General features: G+C 39.0%; 1 protein-coding gene across 2 annotated transcripts in view; it reads left to right on the top strand.

The window, feature by feature from the left end:
• Window positions 1–18,335, top strand: part of LOC131043381 (membrane-bound O-acyltransferase gup1) — a 189,129-nt gene that overhangs the window by 93,422 nt on the left and 77,372 nt on the right. For both annotated transcript variants that reach the window (XM_057976572.2, XM_057976571.2), the window contains exons 11-12: window positions 4,919–5,043; window positions 5,166–5,217. In XM_057976572.2, the coding sequence (XP_057832555.2) occupies window positions 4,919–5,043; window positions 5,166–5,217 (177 nt within the window). The remainder of the gene's footprint in view (window positions 1–4,918; window positions 5,044–5,165; window positions 5,218–18,335) is intronic.

Genomic DNA, 18,335 nt, shown 5'->3' with positions numbered 1-18,335 from the left:
CGACATCGTTTCCAAGAGGTCCCTCATCTTCACAGGTACTTCAATCTACAACGTTTGCTTCAGGATATTTTCCTTGGCCTCAGAGCGGAAAGTACTTGCTGCTTCCTGGGTGTTCCCTTGTGCCAACATTTCCTTCGCTACTTCAGCCTTCGCCTCCAGCACCCGCTGCTTCTCCGTGCGGGGGTCCGGGTATGTGGCCTTCTTTGCCTGTGACCGTGTGATTGCCAATACCCGTTCCTCCGTCCTATTAATGTTGAGCAGGTTCACTCTAGACTTTGGGCAAGTTCCATCATCGTGGTCTCCAGGCCCACACCATTTGCATAGTTTTTGTGGAGTTTCTTTTGAGGTGCATTCCCTGGCAAAGTGGCCCCATTGATTGTAGGCTCGGCACTGGATCATTGGCCGTCCCTTTGCATCATATTGGATCCGGCTCCTATTATTATTATTGGTCTTCCCCCCTTGCCGGTTGTTCTGGTATCTGCCAGATGATGCACTATTGTTGGCGGTTTGCGAAGTTCTGACGACCGGCTACTCTTGTGACAGTCGGTACACCACACGTTGTTTTCTTCAGTCTTACTTGTACTCCCCTTCATGGCTTTGAATTCTTTCAGCATTCGTTCCATGCCCTTTTGGAGAGCGTGCACCTTTTTACTCGATTCGCCACTGTTGCTGCTTTCCCCGTCAGAGTCTTCATCATCGTCTAATGAATATTTATTACTTTTCTTCTTCTTTGATGTTTTGTATTCGCTCTCTAGGTCCATCGCCCTATTATAGGCGTCGTCATATGACGTCGGGGGTACAATTTTCATCTTTTTTCGTAGGGAGGATTTCAATCCTTCAATGAACCATCGTTTCTTCAATCTTTCTGCTGGTTGGCTTTCCATTTTACCCAACAATTCCTTTAGCCTCTTGCTGTATGCCCGTACTGTCTCCTTGGTACCTTGTTTGGTACTGTATATCTCCGTTACAATTTCATTGTCATCACGGAGCAACCGAAACTCCTCCGGGAATTCCTTCTGTAGATTGTCCCACGTGGCCACTTTTTGTTTGTCCACATCGGAGTACCAATCTATGGCGACTCCACGTAACGTGGCTGGGAACTGCTGTACCCAGTCATCCTGGTTTGTCACTCCGTTGGCAGACCAAATGGTTTCACATGTACGGCAGTGCCATAAGGGGTCTTCCTTGCCGTCCCCTGTGAACTTTGGCAATTTTTGTTTACTCGCCATCCCGGGTCGTCTTCCTGGGGGTGGCTGTGCCTGTGTCTGTGGCCCTACGCTGCTTCCTCCGGTGGCGCCGGTGGTGTGTCTTGCGTGGGTGACTGGAGGTACGGTGTTTTACCTGTCGTGTGTGGCACCTACACCCGTACGGTTGCCCTCCCCTTCGCTCTCACCCGCGCCCACTCCTAGTTCCCGCTGGTGATCTTCACTCCGTCATGTAAGGGATAAGTTTCTAAACTGATCCTGAGTCTCCTCGATTAGATTTCGTCGTAACCTTGTTTCTTCCAGAAACTCTTCGTGGCTCCGCGTCCTACGATGCTCTGGCGACGCGTAGAAATTTCCGTCGGCTTCTGCACCCTTCGTGACACCTCCTTGGTTCCCCTCGGGCCACCCTTCGGCAGGTCGTCCTTTGGCAAGTTGCCTCAGCCTCCGTCTACGTTCTACTTGCTGCTCCAGAATCAAGTCCCTCTGTGCGGCCTCCCACTCGTCTGTTTTTGCTTTTTTATTTCTATCTTTATTCAATAGGTTGGGCATTAATTGCCGCACATTTCCATAACTCACAATACATAAATCAAAACACGTCTTTATTAATTCATTTCCTCAAATACAACTCGTGTCAATGACACTTTTATTTGAATATATAGAAGATTCAAGGTTCAATTCCTTCCTAGCTTGGCGCCATCCCGTTCTACTTCTTGTCCGCTGTTATCTTCGTATTGTTGAAGGATTTGTTGGCGTCGCTCTTCCTGGGCAATCTCCTCCAGGCGAGCCTGTTGTGCCAGTGATGCCTGTGCAAGCAACCGGGGAAGATGGTTCATCAACCGATTTACTGCCGGGCTCACCTCCAACGCTGTCCACACGGCACTTGGTCGGATTTCCGCCTTTGTCGCCTCTCGTCGGACGTAGGTCTGGATGGCTACCTGGAGCAAAATTGAAAATTCTCTTGTTGCGGTGTCTTCTCCTGTGTAAAGTTCTGTTCGTGCGTCGTCGGCCTCTGGGTTTATCTCACCAATGGGTAGGCCCATCGTGTCCGTGCGCCATCCGCGTCTTCCGTTCCCGAGTACGTCTAGGCAATGGCGCCAAATGTTTGCCCTCTCGGGTGAATAACTTAAAGCATAAAGTACGTAGTGCAGAATAAGAACGCCATCAATATCAGACAAGTATCAGATATGTTATTCCATTCATAATTCGTGTGTTGCAAGTTACATTCTGAAGTATATAAAGATACCGAGGGGGTGCGAGCGCCAACCGTTGCACCGCAACTGCCACCCCTCGGTTGCCAACTAACCAAAACAATTACACATAATTAACTAGTCATATTTTCGTATACAATAATGCCGCCAACAGTTTGCACATTGGCATGGGTGGGAAAGTGCCTATTTCTTGGAATTTAAATTTGGCTTTGTATGCTTTGTATTGAATTTGCATTTGCATTTGCATTGCCTTTAATGCCTTCAAAGCTGCAAAGGACGTCAAATTTGTTGACTCTAGACAGAGCACTAATCACTGGAGAAGTGACAAAAATTGCTGAGCTAAGAAACTAGGTGGGGGGTTACATCATTTTGGTCATATAAGCCCTTGGTGAGCCCCAAACTTAATATTCTACCTCTACAATTCTACCTGTTATAAAATGTTTCTAGCATATAAAATAAAATACAAACAGTTACACAAAGTCACTGAATGAGGACAGCTTAAGTTCAAACTGTTAGTTAAAGATGATAAGCTGAAGTTTCTGAATTTGTTTTGAAGGCAGCAAAAATAAAAAAATGAAAATGTTGTTGTGGCACTTTGATTTGCAGAGAGACAGAAGGTAGATTTACAGAGATTGGAGGCCGATGTGCAGACACAGCAGAACAAAGATGGCAGGCACTGGTATGATGATATACATCATGTAGGGAATAACATACAAAAGTAACAACAAAAGAGGGAAACATTTATAGACAGTATTATTTAAAAAGAAAAAGTCGCATGACCCTTGATCAGATTGTGATTCATTGATGTGAAGCATTTTGCTCTGATCTGTATGAATATAATTGCAGATTCTGGCAAAGTTTCGAGAGCCAACAATAAAGTCTGCAATTTTTGAACTCCAGGCATAAATTTGTTGAACCTGCTGACATAGCATTTTTCAAGTACTGGTACTGCTTTTCAGTTATGATAGGTTTCAAGTGACAGTATTGCTTTTTAATTATGATTCCAATCTCAATACTGTATGTTGACTGTTCCATGTGAGAGTACATTTCTGGCTATTGTTTCGAGTCATCATGATCCCTACAGGCCTACAGGGCTGCAGATCAAAAGAAGTTATGCTATGCCAAAGATGGTCTTGAGAATCAGTCTTAATATCAGGACCATGTCAAGCTGCACTTCTTTTATTACAAGAAGAATAATCGTAGAAAATTAGAAATCATCATGATGAAATGCCAAAATTTTGAAGGTATTTAATATTTATATGTTGTCATGAATGTGCTTGAGTGAAATATTTAGTGCAAGTCCATAATCACCATTTCATATTCTGTCGAGTCATTCCTTGTTGCTCTGTGTACAGCATTCCGGCTCCACAAAGTAGAATACAATCTTCACTTGTCGATCTATTGAACAGAGTTGTAAATTATTACTTGAAACTCTTACATATACTTTACAGTGCCGTAAAAACCATGCCTACAATGTATATATTATCCTGAATACTCCTTAGGGTTAAGGCATTCAAGGTTTGCTTAGTGGTTGCATGAGTGTAACAAAATTTTGGACTGTAGAAATACTTCATTTTGAGGTTGATTGAGATGGTATGATGCCAAAATTCTCTCTCTGGCCGTAATGGCACCATATAGTCCATCCTTTTTTATATCCAAATCATACTTCCATATGTTAAATTAATAGGGTGAAAGTTGAAATTGATTCACAAACCTTTTCTATGATAAGATGGGGTTTTCGAGTTAAACACCTTCCAAAAGGCAGCTTGAATTGTTTAATTGGGTAGAATTTCCAATACTAGTTTCTGTCAGTATACTAGAATCAATATGAAATCAAGAGAAACATGATCACGATCTTCCTTAGATAAGGTGAGTTTATTTATGCAATTCACATACCAGGATATCTAAACCATTTGAAAGTTAATTGCCTCAACTTGCCCTGTGTCACGATATATGTCTGATCAAGTTGTGCAGTGCTGACCAGCATCAACCTGTTTTAACTTGCCATGATAATCATATTTTGTTTGTTAAGGTATGTTAGGACCAATTTCTGCCGAGGAATGGAAATCTGGTGTGCAACTTGGACATTTGAACTATTTTTACTATACATATTAATTGAATTACTAAACCACCATATACAAAAACGGACTTATTGGGCTCTAACAGATTACTATTGTGTCATTTCAATGTTGCCATAATTTCAAGAATGTATTGTATGTACACGGATTGTTAACTCTGGGTTTAACTGAAATCTGGAATCTAGAAATTCTTTATCCTTTCTAAAGAGCATATATTCATGACTTCTGTTTCTTGTCCTATGCATAATTTTATTTGGGAAAGTCAATTTTTTTTACTCAAATTGCTTGATCACTAGTCCTAACTGCTGACATGTGCAAAGCCTATAAAATAGGCAGATATTTAAAGGACTTGAAGTTTCTAACTACTATTTGGCTTGCTTTATTTCTGTGTGCATGTGTGGGTGCTCTATTACATTGGCATTTAAAGTTGGATTCACCACAGAAAACGCAAAGCAATATGAAAATCTTTGGCTATGGATGTCGATGGTTTTTTTGTTTATGTCTGATTGAGTTAATGACTCATTTTTGCTACTACAACTCTCTAGCTATCAGGTAAGTAATTTTATTCCCAAGTTGAGTTCAATTTGAAAAAGAACTGTTTACTTATTATAAACTCATATGGTTTAGTGTTTAAACACTAAGGTAATGTTCTATTTGATCATGGGTTTTTACAGTGGTGTCTGGCAGCTATTCACTCCATGGGAAGTCTTCATTGTAGGATATGGGGTATGATATAACTACCTTTTGATTGTAATAGACAAATTGCTGTTTTCACAAAACTAATTGTCACATTTGCAGTGATGCTTTATGAACTGATAATGGTATGGCACACAAGGCAGGGATACTCATATTCTAAAATTGTGTCTACTAAACTCACAACTGTGATTCCAGTTCTTGAACAATCTCCTTTTATCAGCATTATAGTACTCCATGCATATCATTATGAATTTCAATATTCTAAAATCATGTCTACTAAATTCACAATTGTGATTCCAGTCCTTAAACAATTTTTTTTATCGGTATTATAGTACTAATGCATATCAATATGGATTTAGGATTAAGATTTCTACTGAGAATTGTAGTGACATGTACTGGACTAGATTAGAAGATAGCATCCTTGTTTCCCAAATTATGCATAATCTCTATGTGCTACATTGCCCAATGTGCACCATCTCTGTATTGCTGATTTTGTCACTTTGAGACAACACTAGTGGCTTGCTTTCTTTCTTTGCCTTTTGGGTATAGGGAATTTCACTCATTGGCGTTTCACACATTTCTTGACATTTGTGGATGCTAAATTTGGAGAAACATGGCGAGTTAATGCAGTAAAAACAATAAGCTCTATCGAAATCAACGCAGACCTTGTTTTAGAGCAAAATGAAGGTATTGAACATGTAAATAACACAAGTTAACCTACATGATTCTTGGGGCTGCTTTATGATATATACTTGCAATGATATGAGATGATGCAGGTTGCTCTTTGCTTGATATAGCCAAATTTGGGCAGCATGTGCCTGTATGAGAGTGTGCTCTATTTTTCCTTTAGAGGAGGTTTCTTAAATAGATCTCAAGCCATGAGGATGGCAGACTAGGACATAGCTGGAAGGCTAGGTTTTGTTTGGGAGATCAATGGTGACGATTAGCTGGCATGAATGGGAAGCTTTCCATGTGACAAGTGGAAGAAAAAGATGAAGTGGAGGTAATGAAGGGTGGAGATTATTTTAAAATGCATGGGGATCTAAGCATGTGGAGATGTAGAAGATAGGCAAGTGGATGGAGAGGATTAAATCTTGGATTGAAGGGTCAAGATAGGAGCATGTTGAAGATCCACACACGTGGGGAAGTGAGGAGACGTGTGAAGATGGAGGGTGGAAATGCTTGTGGATTTGAATTGATGGTGAGGGTGAAAAGCTGATTTATTTTAAATTTTAGTTAAAGTAAAACTATTTAATTATTTTGGAGTAAAATAGAGGAATGAATTAGCTTAATTATAAATATGCACAACTTATAATTAATTAAAATAAAGGTTAGACTGCGTCAATCAGTTAAATAGGATTTATTCAATTAACTAGTGATGGGAATCAAATGATGAGGGGCTTAACTTAGTTAATTAAAAGGATTTATTTAATTAACTATTGGGGGGAAGATGGCCTTATTAATTATATAATTTTATTTAATTAATTAGTGAAGATGTGATGAAGAATTAAGAATGTGGTTGATGGAATCATGACAATGTTAGGTTAAAATGTGGTTGTGGATTTTAAATATCTACATTTTGTCCCTCTTTGAAACAAAATTGCATTTTAGAGAAGTGGCATCATTTCAAAGAAGATTATTGTAGATGCTTAATGAGATAGGATTGGTGGCAAGATGCATTGATCATCTGGAAGAATGGGGGTTGAGAAATGGGTTAGTGATTCCCCATTGAGAAAGCAGGTGAGTGGATAGGATATGGGTGGTCTCTCAAAATGAGAGCTAGGTTTGAAGGAATGACAAATGGATGAGTGGTTTGAATATAAAAGGAAAAAGATGGGGATGGTTAGATGAATGAAGGTAGGGATATGTGGAGATGAAGGAACGATGTTATAAATTGGATGATTTGCAAATGAATATGATGTGTATGGATGATGGGTATGGTTGATGGGAGGTACAATCAATGAAGGCAATATGTGTGCTCATGAAGAACCAAATTTCTCTATAGCACCGCACATTATGCACCATGATATAAGGGATGATGATGATAGTGTGCTAAGTGCGTGAAGGATCTAAGTAGGCATATGACTAGATGCAACATGATATGGAACACCATGATGATGTTGGTCATGAGTGCCTTGATTGACTCACAAATGCAAACCACAAAAGAAACTCAAGTAAGCGTGCAAAAATGATGAAAAGAAAAGACATAAGGTTTTGTTAGTGATTATCAAAATGAATGCCAATGATTGATTGGTTTCATGATGATGATAGCGTCGTTGATGTGGGAATGATATTATTTGAGAATAACACAAGGATCGAGAATGATATATCTTGATAACACAATAATGATTGGTTGAACATAATTTGGATCTTAGCAAGACTAAGGACAAAACTTATGGTTGCTTTTAGATAAGTTGGATTGGTTGGCTAGATTTGTTTGGGGTTTGCTATGTTGTTGTTGGTCTATTTGGATAATTGGGAGCTTTGGATTTTGGATTGGCTGCATGGATTAGATTTGGAGTGGTGTAGAGTATTTGGATACTAGGTATGGGTTCACAATCTCAAAGGCTTTTAGAATCTAGAATTTAGGATTGTGGATTTGTATTGGCATTAGATTTTTTGAATGTGAACCCGTTTTATCACTAGGGGTGAAGGTGTTGGATAGATGGGATTATGGATGGTGGTGAGTGATGGTGTCCACTATGGAATTGGGTAGGGGATTCAAGATGTGATGTTGCATAGGAATGATATGCACCACTTGGTTATGTGCCATTTAGGATGTGTTGTGACGTATTCACGCATCGCCCCATTACAAATGGGGACCCCTACTTTTTTGCCTTCTAGGGTTTGTTTTCTAGGTCTTTTAGGTTCTTGTCTATTAGCGTTTGCATTTTGAAGAGTTGTCAGGGGGCTCATTAGGATAGTAGGCTTTGCTTGAGTCAGGTGGATCTACTCAAGAGGTCAGGTCAATTGAGTCATTAGGGGTAATTTAGATCATTCCTAGGGTTTTTTTTGTGTACTATCTGGTCGCACTTCAAGTTGCTAAATCAAACCTTGGTTGAATGCATAATGTCCTCCTAGGTCCCATCCCTTACATCAAGGATAGAGTGAATTCACCTTAAGAAGTCTGGAATGTCATCCTGATCCTGAAATTTGACTGTCTGGAAAATTGAAGAATCCTCCAAAAACTAGATTTTGTATTTTAACTCCTGGAGGTCCGAAACCACTCTCAAACATCCTAACAATATATATGAAATATAACTTAAAGTATAAGTGACATTTCCTTATATCTTTCTTCTTTAGGAAATGTCACTTATACTTAAATGTTATATTCCATATATGAATCCTGACGGAGAGGCTAAAATATCAAATTTCGGTCCTGACCCTTACAAAGGGTCCAAAGTGAAATTTCACAAAGGACCTAAGATTTCACCTAAGTAATTGAATGTTTGAGCAAATTTGCAAGGATAGGGAAGGAAATGGATCTATATGAATCCTGACGGAGAGGCTAAAATATCAAATTTCGCTCCTAACCCTTCCAAAGGGTCCAGAGCGAATGTGAATTTCGCTCTTGACCCTTCCAAAGGGTCCAGAGCGAAATTTCACAAAGGACCTAAGATTTCACCTAAGTAATTGAATGTTTGAGCAAATTTGCAAGGATAGGGAAGGAAATGGATCTAGGATCAAGTCTAAGTCAAAGTCAAGTCAAATCCAAGGTGAATTGAGCCTAGAATAGGAATTTCGCTCCTGACCCTTCCAAAGGGTCCAGAGCGAATGCCTCTATAAGACACTCTACAGTGCCCAAAGCCATGAGCTAATCCATGTCCCAGGTATTTTTGAAGGCAATTCACTTGTTTAAATGAAGAAATGTGGGAAATGGAGTCATAAATCAACCCAAAATGCAAATTTCGCTCCTGACCCTTTCTCCTGACCCTTCCAAAGAGTCCAGGGCAAAATTCATATAAGACCCTATTTCTTCACAAAATCTTGAACTAGATGCCAACTTGAGGAGCAAATTCATTCGATCATGACGGAAGGAGGCCTAAGAAGTTATATTCAAGCCAAGGAAGGGAGGAAAAAGGTGAGAAATGAGCCCAAGTAAGAATTTCGCTCCTGACCCTTCCAAAGGGTCTAGAGCGAAATTCACATAACCTTCATTTTCTTCCTTGTCATGGCCAAGTTTTGGACTTCTAAGGCATGGTTGGAGTAACCTTGAGGTGTTCTATCCTTTGAAAGAAGGTTTGAGGCGATGAAATGGTGAAAATCAACCTAGAATGGAAATTTCGCTCCTGATCTGTCCAAAGGGTCCAAAGCGAAATTCTTCATAAACCTCATTTTCTTCATTGTTTAGACTAAAAGCCTTGTTCCTTGGACATAGTGGGGGTAAATGGACATGTTCTTGCCTTAGGAAGTGAATGAAAGCATTGAAAAGTGAGGATTTTGTCCAAGATTGGGAATTTTGCTCCCGACCCTTCCAAAGGGTCTAGAGCGAAATTCTCCATAAACCTCATTTTCTTCCTTGTTTAGGCCAATATTTTAGTTCCTTGGGCATATTTGGAAGTGGATTAATATGTCTTTGCCTTTTGAAATGATGGAATGTGAAGAAGTGAAGGATTTTAGCATAAAACTTGAATTTCGCTCCTAACCCTTCCAAAGGGTCCATAGCAAAATTCCCAAAATGTACCTTTTCTCTCAATTTTGTGTCAAGCCAAGTGTGGATCAGGGTGAATTAAGATAGAAGATGTCCTTAAGCATGGCTTTGAGTTGCTTGTGATCACCAAATGTGAAGGAATTGAGCTAAAACTAGAATTTTGCTCCTGACCCTTCCAAAGGGTCCAGAGCAAAATTCTTGAAAACACCTATTTCCCCCTTAGATGAGGTCAAGACCTTGGTTCTTATGGCGTGGATGGAAGTGAAGGGATGTGTCCTTGCCTTTTGAGGTGGATTGGAGTTGAAAAAATGAAGAAATGAGCTCAAGACATGAATTTCGCTCCTGACCCTTCCAGAGCGAAATTCCCCAAATCTACCTTTTTCTCTCAATTTTGTGTCAAGCCAAGTGTGGATCAAGGTGAATTAAGATTGGAGATACCCCTAGGCATGCCTTTGGATAGCTTGTGACCACCAAATGTGAAGGAATTGAGCTAAAACTTGAATTTCGCTCTTGATCCTTCCAAAGGGTCCAGAGCGAAATTCTCTATAGGTCCTATCCTTGGCCATGGTTTTTAGCGAAATTCTCCTTTCAGGTCTTTTTGAGGTCAAACAAGTGTTGTTTTCGTGAAAGGGGGATCCAAAAGGGAGAGTCAAAGGAAAGTAAGGTATGAAGAATGAAACTAGGTGAAGGAAAACAAGCAAATCAAGAATTTCGTTCCTGACCCTTCCAAAGGGTCCAGAGCAAAATTCTCAAAGTCACCTAGTTTGCTCATGATTGAGATCAAGACATGGATTCCTAAGCCTTGGTGGAGAGAAGACTAGTGTATGCTTGCCTTGGGAGGCATTTTGAAGTAGAGAAATGATAAAATTTGAGCCTGAGGAAGAATTTCGCTCCTGACCCTTCCAAAGGGTCCAGAGCGAAATTCTTAAAACCTCTATTTTGCTCCCAATTTTGCATCAAGCCTAGTATTGATTGAGATTAGAAACATCCTTAGGCATGCATTTGAGCAATTAGTGGTCACAAAATGTGAAGATTTTGTCGTAAAATGCAAATTTCGCTGTTGACCCTTCCAAAGGGTCCAGGGCGAAATCCTTTGAAACTCCTATTTTTCACCTTGTTTGAGCTAGGCAAAAGGGTAATTTTGAGATCATGATGAGAAGAGGTTTGAAGGCTAGGCCTAAGATTATGAAATGATGAAATGAGGTCTAAATTGAGCAAAATAACAAATTTCGCTCTTGACCCTTCCAAAGGGTCCAGAGCGAAATTCTTATAGGGCCTGTCCCTGGGGAGGATCCTAAAGCAAATTCCATTTTGATCCCTTTTTGTTAATGATTTAAGGTAAAAGTTCTATGACCAGAATAAATATATTATGTGTGCTTAATCATCTTTTGGTTTGTTTTGCAGATGGAAGAAAATCAGGCCAGGACAAGAACGACCTATTCTAAGCCCATCATCATCAAGGACGTTCCAAAGGCATGGGGGAGGACCCAAGATGCTTCTAAAGTGTTGGAAGGCTACAAGTGTTCGAGGAGTTCTAGGCTATCCTCAAAAGACTCCATTCTACCACACAAAAGACCCACATGATGACAGAGAAGAATGACCTTACCAACACTTCAAGGTGAGGTATGCTACCGGAGAAAGAAGAACTTGACAGTGAGGAAGCCTCATCAAGCACATGGAAGTTAAGGAGGTACATCATTCTTCGCATCAAGGACAGAGGAGGATCAACCAAGAATAAAAACGTCAGACAAGGTGGCATCCCAGTCACTTTTCCTCCAGTCGGATTGGTCCACCTCAGCATGTCCAAATTCAATGTACCTAATTTATCAGGGATGGCACAAACTTCGATGTACCTACCCCTACTTCCTATTGGTCCACACTCATCGAATGTAATTTTCTCATTGGCTAAGGAAGTTTGTTATAACAAACCCTAATTAGGGTTTCTATCTTGTAATCCTAGCCATTGATTCTAAGTCAATTAGAGCCATCAATTTGTAAAGGGCTCTCTATATAAAGCCCTGGCTCTTCATTTGTAAAGGTTAATAGTGAGTTGATAGTTAATAGTTAGTCAAGAGTTAGTAGCTAGAATATTGAATAGAAAAGAAGTTAGCAGCTAGAATATTGAATAGAAAAGAAGTTAGAATAGATTAGGAGAAGGCAAGAAATTGTTGCCTAAATTGTAAATGAACTCCATTTTCAGTGAAGTTAAGGTGAAATGTGTTCTTTCTTGCAATATGCATGGTTTCTTGTTGAATCTTCATTTTAGATGGTAGATAGTTAGATTGAATGGAGAAAAAATTGTTGAATGCACTTGCGTGGAATCTGCCTAGTCCAAACCACTAGCCTCTTGCTGACTGTAAGTGCGCCCTACATGGTCAACTGGCATAAAATGAGCTCAATCTTGAGTCGTTACACGTCTATTGTTCATGCATTATCTTGAATGGTGATCAGTGTCTGATGGTGTACGATTTGAACATATTCAAAGCATCCCTTAGAAGATCGCACTGAGTTGGTGTTGAATTGTTCAGTCTGATGGTGAGACCCAGCCCAGTAGGACTCCACCTAGTCGTTCATCCATCTTCTTGCATTCTAGGTCTTAGATTAAATTCTCCAAACCCTGTATCTTTTGCCATTTCTTTATCTTCTAGCCAGTAGATAAGATTCAAGTTCCAGCAAATTAAATGCTCAGGCAGTCAAATGTAAGTCCCTTTGTGATTCTAGCATAATCAAATCATACCACAAGAGCTTATCCACACGTAGAGACCCTACATATAAGAACCTTGGAGTCTTCTCGAATGATCCTTAGGCGAAATCTTCAGCATTCGGGGAAACTTTGTTCAAGAGAGGATAAGATACTTTGGTATTTTATTTTGTGTTCGCATGTGCATGAAAAACACATCAATAGGATGCAATGCAAAAAATTGGACATATCAAGGGATACCCAAAAACAAGTTTCAAGATCTTGTCCACTTCTTCATCAAGGTCAAAGGAGGGAATGTGGATAGATATGATGGCATGGGGATGTGGATGCAATAGGTGGAGTGATATAATTTCGGGATATGGATCATTGGCTGATGCCTACGAAGGTTGGATGGGATGAGTGAGTGGAAGAAGCTTGCACCCAAGTGTAGTGTACACATAAATGAGTGGTTAATGTATAATGTTTGTGAATGGGTTTTCATCCTAACACTTGCCCAAGGAACCCTAGGAATGATTTTCAATGTTGGATGATTTTTTCTCTTTACTATTTTTATTTTCGCAATTTTCAGATATTTGATAATATCCTATTTTGAATAGTTTCTGTAAGTGGACCATGCTGCTAGTGCTGTGGTCTATGGATGTTATTGTGAGCTTCATTAATTGCTAGTCTTGGTTCTCCAAAGGGCTACCAAAGAAAATAGAGTGGGAGGAAGGTTGAATGAAGGGTGAGTAGTGGTTATGTGAAAGGCTGGTTGAAAGGGGTGTGGTGATGGATTGGGTTGGGTAAAAGGTGTGTATGGAATGATGGGATTATGGAAGCATGAGTAAATGTCATGAGACCAAGGGAGATGCGGATCATCAATTTTGCACACCATGTTGTGTTTTGAAATTCAATTTGTTGTTAGCTTTTCAATTTTTGAATTTTGATTGATGTTGATTTTTTGGATTATTAGACGTTGGGACTTTGGATTTTAGGTTAGGTATTTGTATTGCTAGATTTTGGGGTCCAAATGGATTGTGTCCTAAATTTTTAGATTTCTGCTTGGGTATCATTGTTGGGATTTGGGATTTTGGGTTCCAAATGGATTTCAAATTTTTGAAATTTTGGGATTGTGTACCATTGATTTCTAGCTTGAGATTCGTGGATTTCTTCTTTGAAGTCATTGGATTTTGAAGACTAGATTTTGGGGCCAAAAAGAACTTTGGATTTTGGGAATTTGGATATTGAAAATTTTGATTTTTTGGATTTGAAATCATAGACTTAGGTATATTGGATTGTTGGATCAGATAGATTTTTTTGCTTTTGGCCTTTGGATTGCTTGGGATTTAGAATTTTGCGGTGTTGGAATTTAAATTTGTTTAAATGGGTCTTTGGGATATGCTAATATATCCAAGTCAATATCAAAATCCATTTTATGATCCCTTATAGAAACATTGTATTGGAGTCTCATGTAGGTTGCAATAGCTTCATCATTGGGAAATATGTAAAAGGTGTTGATTTTGTGGTCTAGGGTGATGGATTCAAGAGGTGGATTGTTAAGGTTGGTGGTAGGAATGGTGGAGCCAATAAATGTGCTGGTTATGGAGATGATGGGGTCAATGGAAGGTTGGTGGCAACAAGGCCTTTGTCAGAATGATGAGACTAACCTCGTTGAGGTTGGGAAAAATTATCGAAGTGTTCATGGGAGTACCATTAAAATTCTTATTTTGCTCATCTAGAGACTTGTATTTGATGTTGTGGGATCCTTGGTTTGCATAAACTGTAACCATGAGTGGGTTCAAGGATTCCTTGTTCACAATGGCGTAAACCTTTGCTTTGATAGTTGACGACTCTACAAATTCGGCTCATCATGGGATATATGCCATATTGGAAACAAGAAGTGAATCCATCATTTGATAATTGGGAGCTATTGGGATATTCAATTTTCTCATTAATGAGAAGACCAAATCGAACAAAATGGTTTGGACCAAATTGATAGGATTTTTGCTTTGGGATGGGATTGGTTTGGGATTTGAGAGGATGCTTGTGCTTGGCTAGTGTCATTGGGATCAATGTGGGCACTTTGACCTTGAGCTGATTGTGGACAAGTTTGATCATGCATTGGATAAGGATCTTGATGTTCATCTTGTGATGTGGGTGCACTTCCCTTAAGCTTGATGTCTCCACATCATTTAGATCTTGGATGTAGTTACTCAACTTCAAATACTAATAATTGTGAGGCTTATTGATCTTGGATCATATGGATAGCATGAAAGGGGCGGATCGTCTTTGTTTAGCATCTTGCATGGGTTGAATTATGCGAATGATATTGCTAAGGGGATTCTGGATAATTTTAATGTGCTCGTGCTTACTAAGGGTGCAACACAACTCCTTAAATTCATGTTTTTGATTGTGATTCCTTGTTAATAGCCTTGTATAGCATCCTTCATATCTAAGTTGAGTTAATTGGAGGACTGGATTTCAGCTTAGCATTTGAAGGTTTGGATAATGGAGAACCCAAACAAGAGGATAAGGAGGCCAATTGCTTGTTTGAGGTTTGGAGTTGGTCAAGCATGTCCCGACTTTGGCCCTAGTTTTTGTATGAAGGGTCCTCTTGTGCTAGAAAAATTTCTTATAATTGAGGGTTAACACATGGGTCATTTGGATTAGGAGCTCCATTGGCCGATGGATTAGAATCTTCATGGATTGATGGGTTAAGATTCACATGGTTAGGTAGATTTGAAGGGATTGGTGGATGGTTTGATGGATGTTTTGAGGGATGAGATGTATATGGATAGGTTTTTTTTAGGATTTGTAGGTATAGATAGATGGTTGGAACTGGAAGCGTTAGGATTTATATAGGCTAGGGATGGTTTGATGGATTAATATATGTAGGGATTAATGGATGGCTTGATGGTTGGGGAACTATATAGGTAGGTGGATTACGAATTCTATGGACTAATGGATGAGGATTGATGTGGATGGAGGGTTATTTTGATGGATAGTATAAAGGGTAAGAATTTGATAGATGAGGGGCTTTCTAGGTAAATGGATATAGATTAGGACTAACTATGCATGGATTTTGATTTGAAAAGTTTCCCTTACATTAATGTTCAAGGTTATAGTTTGGGGGGGGCTTGGGTCTTATGCATGTGAGATATTTAACCATTGCATCATTGTGTTGAAGTAGGAAATGATCTAGTGGGCATGACCTTGTTTAGTGTTGGGTGAACCATTGGAGTTATTGGTATATTTGTTAGAGCTTTCATCATTGAGAGGTTCCTCTTGATCTATAAGCTTTTCATCATCAGGCTATTCATCTTGATCTTCAAGGCTCTCATCATTGTCATCATTGTCAAAGGGAGTTTTGTTCTGGTCAAAAAGGCAATTCATGATTTAATGCTTTGATTGGGATAGGCTTCGCAAAGATAATCAAGTGTTGCATGGGTTTAGCATAAACAAGAAGACAATGAAGACACAAGAGGCCTCTAGCTACTCAATTGGCGTGCTTGGGATTGTGAGCCCATTGGTAATATTTGAACTTGTTTGCAAATAGTGTTGGTTTGATCTCTCAAAGTGCTAACTGTAGAGGATTAGGAGTGGAGCACTATTTTGTTCAAAATATATGTGCTGAGTAACTTGAGGCTAACCACTTGTTGGTGTATCACAAGTACCAAGCAACCAAAAGGTTTGGTATGTTAGGTTTGCACAAGATTCATCTAGAATGAGTCCTCTATATACCTAAGGATATATAAGGCTCGATTTTGTGAGACAAAGGTTCTATCTATTGGCTTGGTTCAAGAGGATAACTCCCCTCCATCACTTGGTTAATTATAAAGTGGATGCCGACTTAGCTCAAAATGATAACTCCTCCCTAGAATTATATACCTTGTTGGCACATGGGGTTTGGGCTTGATTGCTTGGTGACCAAATCCAAGTTGATAAAGACCACCTAGGAAAGTAGAAAAATGGGAAGGGATAAATGTTTTTGGTTCCCAATATTGCAAAAGCACATGAAAGAAGATCAGACACACCCAACCTTTGGGTGATGCAATTGAAATAAACCACTTGTGATCTTCAAGGTCACCCTAAGGTGTGAGAAGAGAGCTTATGTGGTTTAAGTCACAAAGAAAGAACACACTAGACAAAAACAAGTAAAATTGCTTTTGATCCTTAAGATTGCCTTGCAACATGAGAGGAGAGCATACACAATTCCATATGTATGGAAAAAAAAAGATGCATATAAGATTAATTTTCTTAGAAAATGAAGTGTGAAGTTATTTTTATTAGAATTTAATCTTGCACAAAACAATCTTACAGAAGGCATTAGTAGTTTGAAAGTTTTGCATGTGGACGATTGCTCTTGCAGGAAAACATAGACAAAATCGATTGAGAAATGACTCGAACAATAGATAAAGAAGGATCCCAACAAGAGGGCTAGCTAAAATTGAAAATCAACTATGAAGTGAAACAAATGCTAAAACAAGGAACACACTAAAATAAAAACAAAAATGCTGAAAACTAGGTCAAAGATGCTAAAGTTTATAGAATAAAGAAATAAAGAGCACAAACACTGATATCTACACAAAGATGCTGCAGACTAGGGCAAAAATGTGAAAGTTCATAGGGCTAGCAAAAGTGATACAAATGCTGAAAGATGAAATACAGATGCTAAACACATTACAAAAACCAGATTGTAGATACTGAAACACCTACAAGAACAGACAATTAGCAATAAGACAATCTTGCAAAACTATGAACAAATAGTTCAGTGAGCTAGAAAACCTGCAACTGGATTGATTAGTTAGCCAACACAAAGGAAGGGTTAGACAGACAAGAAGCTATAAATCCAACAAAAAAAGTATGAAAAATGAGATTAAGACACAAACATTGTCAAATAGAGAGAGCTGTTACTTGTAATTCCTACAAGCTATGGGACCTCCAAAGAGTGAAGTTAGAGGGCTTGAAATTTGCCTAAAAGTGCAGATGCCAAAATACACTATGAAAATGAAGTGGATGTGTAGACACTACTAACCAATGCATGGCCACCAAAAGTTGCAAAGGACAAGGTTAGGTTCATCTGGAAATTTAAAATCCTACAAATAGAGTTAGTTGAGGTTCTGCAACAATAATGGTCAACAAGATATCCTTTAAAACCCCATATGAGTGCACATTTGACATAACTTGGGTGTGAGTAATACAGCCTTATGCACACCACTACAACCTCAGAAGAAATAGTCCTAACCCCAACATTGAAGGACGACCCAAAATTAATGCTTTAGGCTAATTTGGGACCAAAATCACATCATAAATTGGATTTTATCTTGTTTTAGGCTCACTTCATTGCCACCTCATTGACGAGTCATGACAATGCCTCACAACATATCCAAAGGTAAACTAATTAAGAACTTGGACCCAAGATTGGGATAAAGCGAGGAATAAATTTCAGTGGGTATGGAATGCTTTGGGGACTAAAATGAAAAGGCAAACACTTTAAGTGAAATTCAAGACCAAAAACATATGAAATAAGGGGATAAGACGACTCTAAATCCTTGACCTTCTTGGGGCAACCAAGGAAATATAATCAAGTGGATAATTGAAAATTAAGTTGGATTGAAATGGTTTTGTCTACAAGAACCACAAGACTTTAAAATCTTCCAAACTCCAATCCAAAATCATAATCAATTGAAATTCAAACCACTTGAGATCTAAAATTCAAAGGAGATGCTCTAGAGGCTTTAAAGCAACAACTTTTGAATTTGTAATGTCCCTACTTTGAAATACAATTTAATGATAAATAATAATAATAAAATAAAA

The sequence above is a fragment of the Cryptomeria japonica genome, chromosome 3 (assembly GCF_030272615.1).
Source record: "Cryptomeria japonica chromosome 3, Sugi_1.0, whole genome shotgun sequence".
NCBI classification, from domain to species: Eukaryota; Viridiplantae; Streptophyta; class Pinopsida; order Cupressales; family Cupressaceae; genus Cryptomeria; species Cryptomeria japonica.
Note: the sequence above shows the minus strand (reverse complement) of the source record. Positions and strands in the feature narration are given on the sequence as shown.